The sequence below is a fragment of the Natrix helvetica genome (assembly GCF_964273705.1).
Source record: "Natrix helvetica genome assembly, chromosome: Z".
Classification (NCBI taxonomy): Eukaryota; Metazoa; Chordata; class Lepidosauria; order Squamata; family Natricidae; genus Natrix; species Natrix helvetica.
The window spans coordinates 50,739,543-50,751,683 of NC_138554.1; the positions used below are offsets into that span (position 1 = coordinate 50,739,543).

The 12,141-nt window shown below is 42.1% G+C and overlaps 1 protein-coding gene across 3 annotated transcripts in view; it reads left to right on the forward strand.

Annotated features, from left to right (window-relative positions):
* Positions 1-10,873, forward strand: part of SLC4A1 (solute carrier family 4 member 1 (Diego blood group)) — a 67,507-nt gene extending 56,634 nt beyond the window's left edge. For all 3 annotated transcript variants that reach the window (XM_081933299.1, XM_081933300.1, XM_081933301.1), the window contains 2 exons: positions 719-892; positions 8,937-10,873. In XM_081933299.1, the coding sequence (XP_081789425.1) occupies positions 719-892; positions 8,937-9,017 (255 nt within the window). In that variant the 3' untranslated portion in view covers positions 9,018-10,873. The remainder of the gene's footprint in view (positions 1-718; positions 893-8,936) is intronic.
* Positions 10,874-12,141: the final 1,268 nt, after the last annotated feature.

Sequence of the window (12,141 nt, forward strand, 5' to 3'; positions counted from 1 at the left end):
GGGCTAAAAAATGGCCGGCTAATTTATGTCTCAGTGTGCTTGTAAGATCACAGGAAACAGGAAACCAAATTATGACCAGGAAAGTTGGTAACTGAGTCATAAAGCCTATGCTTTGCATATGGAAAAGCCACAATCTAATTTACAATAGTAGGCCTGGGAAAGGCCACTGCATGAGATCTTGGGGTTGTGTGAGGGCCAGAGTTTCACAGATGAATGCTCTCAGTGATTTGATCATGAGAGGTATGCCTGGTTTTAAGCCTAGCCACCTGAATAAGCCACAATAAAGTTCAAATTTAAGCCTTAGCCCATAATGGCTAATTTCACATACCAGATTAAGCCATAATTTGTACTATCCTTGCGGTTGAAATTTCGATGGCTGAATTTCATCGCGTTATTCCATTTCTGCGACCATCCATCTAATCCAGTGTCTCTGGGTGGCTTACAGTTCTAAGAATATAAAAATGCTCAAAACATAAAACATGACTTTTAAATAATTGTGTGCCATGCACTATGGTTAACAAATCTCAATGGCTGGACTTACACATTGCAACAAGAAAAAATAATCAAACATGTTTTTGCACGGTGTGCCAGTTATACATATGTACTCACATACATGTAAATTAAATGCCATTGCCAGGCCAGTATTGATTCTGGCCAATGGTTGAAGGAAAGAGCTGCTAATGTTGCCAACTATTCCTGTTTTCTTTTCATCCCAAAGGTAAAGACCTGGCGTATGCACATCTTCACCTTCACCCAGATTCTCTGCCTAGGATTGCTGTGGGGAGTGAAATCCAGCCCGGCCTCCCTTGCCTTGCCTTTTATATTGATTCTGACTGTCCCTTTTCGACTCTTCCTGCTCCCTTTCATATTCTCAGATGTTGAGCTCAAGTGTGTAAGTACTGTGGTGCTCTGTCTTCTCCCTCAGTATTGGGAACTTCTGATGGGAAACTTATGTGCACATTTAAGCATTTATTTATTTAAAAGACATGTGCAGCTGCCGATCTTAAAAGTGCAGCTCTTGAGTTGCATAACCTGCTGGTCAATGATGATTTACTTTCCTGAAAGAATTCTTTTTTTTTTTTTAAACAAAGTTTTATTGGTTTTTTGGTGTTTTGCAAAAGGAAAAGGTATGGGGAAAGTTACAAATTGTGGCAGCTGCAAGCTGCGGTAGGTATACGCCCCCTCCAGACTCATGGTGTACATTTGCATAGCATTCAAATATTACATAATAGCATATAGTCAGTGTGGTAAATTCATTAATAATTTCAATCAATTATGTCATGTAGATTTTCTTACTTATTTGTGTGATCTGAGCTTTCTTGATGTTGCCCCATCTCCCCCCGTTGGCAGTGCTCTGGCCCCTCCCGTGTCTTGTGCATCTACTGGGATGTCTTCTGGTTTTTCTAGGAGTAATTTATTTTTTTCCATAAAGGCCTGCGCCTCTATGGGTGTATTAATTCTGACTCTTGTCTCCTCCCAGAATATTAACATACCTTCAGGCAGCAACCAACGAAACCACACCCCCTTCTGGTATAATTTATTCGCCAATTGCGAATAATATTTTCTTTTCTCCCTCACTTTCTTGGGGATCTGTTTCAGTATGGTTATCTCCTTATCTTTGTATGTCAGGGCTTGTCCCCTTTGTGTATTCAGAATTTCATCTCTTGTGCTTTTCCTAAGAAATTTAATGTGTACCTCCCTGGGGACATTGTGTGTTCTAGCATATGCGGAGTTCACTCTATAAACCAGGTCTATTTCCCACCCCATCTGTTGTTTTTCTTTCTGGGTATACTCAGCCAAGATAGTTGTCATGATGTCCCTTATGTTTTCATCATCTGTCTCCATCACATTCTGAAACCTAAGATAAAAGGACATTCTCTCAAACTCTATTTTCATTTGTTGGGTGTCAAGCTCTTTGTTTCCCTTCTGCACGCCCTCCACCCCCCCCCCTCATCTCAGCCGCCCCCTGCTCCAAGAGATCCAGTCTCTGTGAGTTCTTATTAATTTTTTCCTGGTTCCCTCTAATTTCTTCTTTCATCTCCTTCAGTTGCGTCTTTATTTCCTCTTGTCCCTGTAGAATTTGCTGAAACATTTGATGAAACTCCAAGTCCGTAGTTTTAGCTTGTTTAAAGGCTGTCAATGTTGATTGTGTGCTCGGACTTGAGGTTGCAGATGTCGGGGCAGAGGCAGCAAAGCCAGACTTTCCAGGAGGTGGTCTTTTAGATGTCATTGTTAGTAATAAAGAGTCCAGTCAGTATAGAGAAGAATCAGTCAGAGTGGTAGAGCAGCCAAGGGAGTCCGGGGGGTAGAGAGACCAGGCACAAGGGAACTCTCTAATCACCCTGGCAGGGAACAGACGTTTTTCACTCCAGAAAGTTCAAAAACAAACAATCCACAAGAGAATTATCCAAATAACACGGAGACAAAGACCGGAAACCTGAAGCTAGGAGGTGGAGTCAAGTTCACCTTTCATGAAGACAAAGGAAGTGTGCCATCTTGCCCTGCCAACTTCGGGTACTGAGGCAACAAATAAAGTTTTCAAAATTCAAAGTTCCCAAGGCTTCCAGATCACATTGTCTTAAAACCTAAAGGTTTAAATCTGAAGATCCATTTAGTTGGAGTGTGATCTCTTTGGTTTTTCCTGAAAGAATTCTTACCCACATCCAAAAAAGAGTACTGTGTGAACCTACAATTCATATAGCAATACATCCCAGTTTTTCCCCTCAAAATCTCTGAAATGCAGGGCTGCCCAAAGCAGTTGATGGTGGGCTCAGGAGAAATATGTCTATATAAGAGAGTGGCCAAAGGATGAGGCAGGACTCGTTCTGAGGCAACTCAACAGGTTTATTGTAACGTAACTGTCAAAAACTATATACTGACGGAGTTCAGCACCTTTCCCTGCTTGACAGCTATTTATACGGAGCTGTCAAGCAGGGCAGCCAACAGAACGCCCTGAACAGCCCGTGCTCAGCCAAGCCATGTCTTAGCCAATCAGTTCCTTATGGCAGCCACTTTGGAAGGGGTAGGATGGATGCCCTGGGCATCTATGGAGAAGCCCAGGAAGTCCACCCTCTGCGCAGCAAAGGAGCATTTGCTGCGCTTTAATTTTAAGCCCGCACCCCTAAAATGGTCAAGACCTTCCGAAGAATTTCGATGAGTTCTGAGCAGCTATTTGCAGCGATCAGGACATCATCAGAGTAGGGAACGGTGCCAGGGAGCCCATAGAGCAGCCACTCCATGAGGCTCTGGAAGATCCCGGGGCTACGGAAACGCTGAATTGAAGGTGGTGGCAGCGGAAAGCCCCACAGTGGGTGACGATGGTTTGGGCAGCCTCCACATCGTCATCCACTGGGAGCTGCTGGTAGGCCTGCGCCATGTCCAGTTTGGCGAAAATGCAGCCCCGCCCCAAGGAATGGAGCAGGTGCTGCACTACAGGGACTGGATAGGGGTTTGCCTGGAGGGCAAGGTTGATCGTCGACTTATAGTCGGTGCAGATTCTGATGGATCCATCGGCCTTGACAGGGACCACTATGGGGGTCTCCCATCTCAAGTGGTTGATGGGCTCCAGGACACCCTGCGCCAACAATTTGTCTAGCTCCGCATCACCCTTAGCCCTCAAGGCAAAAGGCACCCTGTGGGCCTTCAGTCTAATAGGGGCAACCTGGGGGTCGAGATTTAGGAAGATAGGGGTACCCTTATACCTCCCCAGCTTACCATCGAAGACATCAGCGTATTCGGCAATGACGTCTTCAATGCCAGGGGAGGTCAGCGGTCTGATGCACTCCCAGCAACGACAGGCCCAAGGCGGGGAACCAATCCAGGCCCAGTAGGGCCGGCAGCGGTTTCTCCACAACCAGGACTGGGAGGCAGCCATTAAATCCCCCATACTCCACCCGCAATATATGACAACCCAGGGTTAGAATGATAGTCCCCTGGTAGTCCCTCAAGGTTGTGTCTGGAGGAGACAGCTGGTCACGGGTGATGCTGGGGCAGATACGAGAGAACTTAGCCCAGGATAGGAGGGAGTGGAGGACCCGGAGTCGACCTCCATTGTGCAGGGTGACCCATCAAGCAACAGCAAGACTGTGATCTTCTTCGATCCGGTCGAGGCATGGCTGACCGACACTGCAGAGGTGGCAGGGAGGTCCGGCTCAACGGTGAAGCAGTCATCTCGTCTGCATTGTTGGTGGCGAGGCTGCTGGAGGCGAGGTGGTGCCTGCTGGCTGGGCGGCTGTACAGGGACGTCTGGGCGCTGTGGTAGCGGCAAAGTGGCCCGGCAGACCTGGGCCAGGTGGCCCTTCTTTTGGCATCTGCGGCATATAGAAGCCTTGAAGGGGCAAGCAGTCCGGGCGTGGTTTCCTCTGCAACCAAGGCAGACCCCCGTGGTTTGGCAGAATGGCTGCTGTGCCTGGCGCCTCAATGTGGCCCCCAACCGGTCCACCTGGTCCTCCTCCTCCTCGAGGTCATCCAATGACACGGGCTCATCTATGAGGTAGGCTCGGGTGGGCTGAGGAGGTAACTGGTTGTGTAACATTTCAGCTGTGGACTGGTCAGAGAGCTCCGCGGCTCTGGCCTCTTCCACCGCCTGCTGCAGTGTGATTTCCGGTTGGGCCAACAAATGCCGCCTCAGGCGGAGGTTCCAGACCCCGCACACAAATTGCTGTACCAGAGTGTCATCCAGGTCAGCGAACTCACACGGGATCACAGCCGTCCTTAAAGATTGAAGGAATTGGCTGATTGATTCGGCTTCCTTCTGTACGCATTGGCGAAATGCGTAACGGCATGCAATCCGTGAGGGAGCTGAAGCGAAATGGTTCTTCAATTTGGCGATTAAATTGTCCCAGCTGAGGGCATGAGCCGGTAGTGGTGCGGCAAGAGCCCTGGCAGAGTTAAATGTGACCAGGCTGCAGCAGCTGAGGAAAAAGCTGACCTTGCGGCCCGAGGGCAGGTCGTAGTTGCCGTTGGCAATTAAAAAAAATTTGAAGTGCTCCATGAACCCAGCCCACGTCTCGCCTGGGGTTCCATAAGGAGCGAAAGGGGTCATTGACGCCATGGTAGTGCCCGTAAATGGGACGAGGAGGAGAGAGTAAGAGAAAAAAACGCAGCCTCATCAGCTGAGGGAATTTTGTTCGCTCCCGCTAGGGTGCTGTTAGCTGGCCTTCAGTATCCCACCTTCATCGCCAGTATAAGAGAGTGGCCGAAGGGTGAGGCAGGACTCGTTCTGAGGCAACTCAACAGGTTTATTGTAACGTAACTGTCAAAAACTATATACCAGCGATGGCGAACCTTTTTTGGCTTGCGTGCCACAAGTGGGGGGAGCGCAGGGGGGTCGTGTGCGGACGTGCCGCACCCATAATGCAATGCGCGACCCCCCCAGTGCGCATGCACGCACACGCGACCCCCCCATTTTTACATGCTGAGTTCACCCTTTTAAAAGCTATTTTCCCCTTCCCCAGGCTCCAGAGGCTTTATAGGAGCCTGGGGAGGGCGAAAAGAGCCTCCCCCCCCCTGGAGGCCCTCGGAAGGCTTCAGGGACCGTCCGGAGGCTTCCCTGAAGCCTTCAGAACACTTAAAACGACCCTCCGAGCAAACCGGAGGGTAGTTTTAAGCGTTCCGGAGGCTTCAGGGAAGCCTCCGGACGGTCCCTGAAGCCTCCGGGGGGGCGGAGGGGCTCTTTTCGCCCTCCCCAGGCTCCTATAAAGCCTCTGGAGCCTGGGGAAGGGGAAAATAGCTTTTAAAAGGGTGAACTCAGCTGACAGGGTAGCGCCTCACGTGCCCTGACAAATGGCTCCGCGTGCCACTTGTGGCACGCGTGCCATAGGTTCACCATCACTGCTATATACAGACGGAGTTCAGCACCTTTCCCTGCTTGACAGCTATTTATACGGAGCTGTCAAGCAGGGCAGCCAATAGAATGCCCTGAACAGCCCGCGCTCAGCCAAGCCGCGTCTTAGCCAATCAGGCACGGCTTGGCTGTTGCTAGCCGTCAGGTCGTAAGTTGAGGATAGAACAGTCTACATTCATTTATTTAAAGTTTGCAATTTCTTACCATGAAATTCAGTCGCAGCCACCAACGTGAAGAGCTTTAACAGGGAATTGCCCACATTTATGGCCAATTCAGGGACAGAGCAGAGCTCCTCTGGAAAAAGAAGCTGAAGAAACATGTAAGGGGTGTCAGTACCCCTTACTGACAGTGTATGTGCTGTCTCTCAAAATGTGGCACTTATGACATAGTGGAAGCTCTTTTTTTAATTAACATCTGAGATGGACAGTTTCGCACAGCTTATCTTATAGTCATTCCAGAAGGTATCATGGCACCAATAATTTTCATGGCACCAATAAGAATAACTTGTCAAAGCATGCAAGTTAGAGGACTATCTCATGAGGTGTAGCCACATCCATCTTGGTCACTGCTAATGCCAAGGTGGAATGGATTTTTTTTATCTCTGAGAAAAAGCGTTGAAGTACAAGACCAATTGATTTATCTGTTGGGTCCATACAACTTGTCACCTTGGATGCTTATAGATGTGTATGAATGGAAAAAGTCAAGAACAGCCTGTCTTTCTGTATAGATATCATGCAAGGTGAATCAATCTTTTTTCTATGAAGCATAGTAGAAGCAGAGGTCATCATGTTTTTCCCCCATACTGAACTTGATGAAAAATTTTCATGTATAATGTGAAACCATATTACAGGTTGGGATGTGGTGGTGGTGGTGCAATATATTAAAAAAATAAAAATACATCCTAATCTACTCCTCTGCTGCTATAGTTCCTACAATACATATTGTTCCCCATCAATAGTATTTCCTCTATTGGAACAGGTCTACTAGCAGCATGTTCATCAGCTTGGGTGTTCCATTAGCATTATCTGTCAATGGGTGTGTCTCCTTTTAATTTTATTGAATTTTAATGTCTAGCAAAATTGTCGATAAGATTATGTCCTTAGTTTTCCCCAAATTACTACATAGTGCATGTAAACACTCACTGTTTTTGTTAGTCATGGTGGAATGGCATGATTGAGGAAATATACTCATGTCCATATCTGGCAGCTCAGAATTAGTTTGGGCCCAAAGCTCCTTTTGCATCTGGATCCAAAATTTGAGGTGTCTGAGAGAACACAATTTGCATTATTTTGGTCTGTGGTTATTTTATTTCTCTGCACTTCAGTTCATCACTAATAATGAGGATGCACCACAACATAAGGATAAGGAACCATATAGGAAAGTTGAATACCCATATCTTTCGGACTATAAGATGCACCTAAATTTCAAAGAGGAAAACAAGAAAAAATAATAATTTTTGACCTTTGTGCGTCTGGTTTTTGCCCTCTCCGACTCCTAGGAGCACTCTACAGGCCTCCCAAACTCTCTTGCACATCCTGTTTTTGTGAAAAACGGGCCCATTTTTGGCCTCCCAAACCTCCCACGCATCCCGTTTTTGCCCTCCCCAGCCCCTAGGAGCACTCTGCAGGCCTCCCAAAACCTCTGTGTGTTCTGTTTTTGGCAAAAACAGATCCATTTTTGTTAAAAACAGGCCCATTTTCAGCCTCCAAAACCCCCAGGAGCACTCTTCAGGCTTCCCAAACACTTCACACATCCCATTTTTGCCAAAAACGGGCACATTTTTGGGGAAAATGGGATGTGGGCGGGGATTTTGGGACACCAAAAACAGGGCCGTATTTGGTCTATAAGACGCACAGACATTTCTACCTACTTTTTTTTGGGGGGGGTGTCTTATAGTCCAAAAATATGGTATATATGAATTGGTGAAATAACATTGTTTGTTTGTTTGTTTGCTTGCTTGCTTATTTATTTATTTAAGAAAATATAGATGGCTGCCCACTTCACTCTCAGTGACTCCAAGTGTCACAAGAATAAAAGCTCAAAACAATAAAAAAGCAATAACTTCCCACTCTCCAGCAACAATTAAATGAGCCATTTAATGGGCTCCAGAGATCACCATGCCCATTGGCAAAGCCACATTTTGAGGTCTTGTGAAAGAGTGCCACAATGGGGGGTAATTTTATGTTTGCGGGGATGATGTTTCATAGGATAGAAGCCACAATGGAGAAGTCCCTTCTGCTTGATCATGCTAGATGCTGGACCTTCTTAGGAGAAGGGATTCATAACATTCCTTGCCTCCTCACTCAGTTGGGGTGGGTAGATGTGACTGGGAAAAGACAGTCCTTCAAATAATCTGGTCCCAAGCCATGTAGGGCTTTGAAAGTGATAATTAGTACCATTAGATGTGCTATTAAGTTCCTGTCAACTCTTAGAATCCACTTGAATATATTTTTTCCTCATGATTTAAATGCTCAGCAGAAAATCATGTGTTTTGAAATTCAGTCCTGATATCTCCAGCTTAAAAGGAACTCAACAGCGGGGTTGAGACCTCTGCCTTTTGGCCTTGGAGAATTGCCATTTTTTAAATCTCTAGTTCCCTATCTAATCTTTAGGTGGAATGTCAAGAGGCAATATTTTACAAAGTAGATAGAGCCAGGATGGAGTGAGTGAAGACAGTATCAAATATAAATTAGGTTTCATTGATTCAAAATTAAAAGTAAAATATAATTAACTGCAGTTATCACAGCTGTTCCCCATATAGTTGATATTTTTCATTTCATTTTTCAGTGTTTCATTGAATATTGAACTTTGTTGGTAACTTGTGGAGAGCCACTGAAAGCACTTCCAAAGCTTGGAGAAAGCAACTCTTAACAAATGTAGTGCTAAAGATTGCACACCAATGAAGTAAATAGTACTAACTTATTAATTATTATCCGATTCTATATAAGCTGACTTCATATGTAATGAGTATTTGAAACTACTTAATCCTTGGCAAATGAAAAAAAAATCAAGATTTTCAAGGTTTATGTACAGCACTCTGCTTCCTTAACGACACTTAGCTTCTCAATGTGCTTCTCTCATTACTTTCCAGTTGGATGCTGATGATGCTGAGGTGACTTTTGATGAGACAGAAGGCCAAGATGTCTATGATGAAGTCCAGATGCCTGTTTGAGCACCCAGCTGCTACTGCCACTAGGCAAATGAGGAACCAATATGTGTGTGTGTGTGTGTGTGTATGTATGTATGTATGTATGTATGTATACATACATACATACATACATACATACATACATACATACATACATACATACATTAATTGCACATGGCCAAACATTCCGGTGGTGTAAATATGTATGATTGTCAACACATGGATCCTATAGGATTTAAGAAACATATTTCCCCCCAGTCAATTATAGTTCTATAGGGAATCTTAACATTTCTTTCTTAGGATTTAGGAAATAGATGTACTTTCCCAGAAGGGGAAAAAAGTACCAAGATATGCAAGAATTGTTGAAGAGATGATACATGTTAACAGTGGACTCCCATTTTTAATGCAGCTATAACACAGATGCTTCTCTTCCCTATTTGTGTGCTTGTGTGTGAGAAGCTTTATCAGTCATAGAGGAACCCATCTAGTTTTCTACCAAGATACGAAGCATTTTTATTACGCACATTGCCAGACCATGTACACCAGTGAATATCTGTAATGTGTTTTGAAAGAAATGCTGAAAATCCATCACTGATCTCTGATGGACCATCAGAGTAAAGGCTTCAGAATGCTAGAGTGAACTGAAGCTAAGAAGAAAAGGCAATAAGATATTTCTTTAGTCACTGGAATTATAGAATAGGAAAAAGCTGGAGCATGAAAATGAGGCACAGAAGAAACACAATGAGGGTACCTTATTCACAATGGAAAGAAGCAACAATCCTAATCTCATGGTGGAAATCAGGAATGGAAGTGGCAGAAACATCAGGTTCAAGAATCAAGAATGTTAATTTGATGTGAAATGCTGACAGATGAATGAAATCCATCTCAGCTTGTCAAGTGGGGATGACATATTTGAAAAATTGGCTTCCCTGGAAAAAGCTGGTCATCTTTTTCTTTGAAGATGGTTTGCATTTTTTGTGAATTCATCCTACTCTCTTTCCCACTGAAACTTGAATTATGCTAATATGATGAAGGCATCATCCAAAAATACAGTTCTGCCTTAGTTACTTCTGTCGCTTGCTTGTTCTTGTAGTTAAATTTTAACAAATGTTACTTTTTTCCCTTAAGATGGCATCTATCTAAATCCCTACCTGAGAAATGTGCCACTTGCCAAAAATTAGTATATTCCAGATTATAATAGTTAGAACTGTATATTTGAAAATGTAGCATAAGCAACTATCTTGGTGCACATTAATATCCAGAGATTCTTAGCTTCCAATTAAATACCAATTACTAGTCCTTAAGAATACAAAAACCGTGTAAATCTCACCAATCAGTCCTTCCTTCACCCGTCTTGCTTATTAACCATTCCAAGGTAAACAAGAATAATGTCTGCAAACAGGCTCAATTTACAGACTGTTATTGCAAAATAGGGTTTTCGTTTTGCACACCTTGAAATTTCACATGCGTCAACAGAATTTATATATAGCAATATAGAATTTTCTTCCTCTCTCATTTCAAATCTCCATATTGGATGTTGTTCTGAATCAAGCTTTGAGTCCTCATTAACTTTTGCTTGCCCAAATACTTTTCAAATGGTCTTTGGTAATCCACGTTTTTCCTTCTTAGAAATGTCACATGTTGCCCATTGAAAGTTTGTCGTCTTAGGGGTTTTTTTTTCCACACGATTGTAACAATACTGATGAATGTAGGATCTATATTAATGCAGGATCTATATAAATGCAGCAGGTTCCATTTCCTCCTTAGAATTTTTGAAAATGTTTCTCATGGTGGTATAAATTCAATATTGGTAATAGTCATTTCAGCAATATTATTATTTGTTATTTCCTAAAAAATAATAAAGGTGCTAAATTCAACAATATCTGGAGTCCTTCAACTTGTCAATGCCTGCTTTATAATCCAGGCACGCATAGACTACCATTGTGTTGCATTATGAGTGAAAACTTTCTGTGCATGACTAAGATACTTTCTCTTTATTATTTCACATTATCCAGGATGAATCATGGTTCTAACCATGCACTGCTTAACATTAATTTGATTAGGAGGACTGGACAAAAAACGAACGGTAATACTTCCTCTTGCAATGCATAAACAATTTATGGAACTTACTGCTCCAAGTATAAATATGGACATTAGCTTATGTGGCTTTAAATAAAGGATTTGGTATACAGTATAAAAAGTGACCAGATCAGTATGTACTAGTCATAACAGCCAAATGAAACTTCCTTTTTTAAAGATATTATTTCTGCATAAATTAATGAGATGGCCACTGTTACTGTGTCCTTCATGTGAACTTCTCAGTTTGTAATACTGTGAGATTTTTAGGTCCTTTTATAAGAGGAGAAAGAAAAGCCAAACAAAAAATGTATTTAGCCTCGGAACCATGTGTTCAGAACCTCTCCCTTAATAGAATTCAACATGATAATTTCAGTTTGAATTAATAGAAAGCCACTGTATCCTGAAAGCCATTTTATAATAATTGTCAATAACAAACTGCAAGGATTCTTATTCTATATTAATCCTATAGTATCATTTGCATTGCTATATGCTATTTTAACACTATATATATATATATATATATATATATATATATATATATATATATATATATATATATATATATATATATATATATATATATATATATATATATATATATATATATATATATATATATATATATATATATATATATATATATATATATAGTGTTAAAATAGCATATAGCAATGCAAATGATATATATGCTATTTTAACACTATATATATATATATATATATATATATATATATATATATATATATATATATATATATAGTGTTAAAATAGCATATAGCAATGCAAATGATATATATGCTATTTTAACACTATATATATATATATATATATATATATATATATATATATATATATATAGAGAGAGAGAGAGAGAGAGAGAGAGAGAGAGAGAGAGAGAGAGAGAGAGAGAGATTGTTTTCTGAGGTTTTTGCGGGTGTGTATATATATATATATATATATATATATATATATATATATATATATATATACATACATACATACATACATACATACATACATACATACATACATACATACATATAAAAATCTGGTATATCAGGTTTTTAAA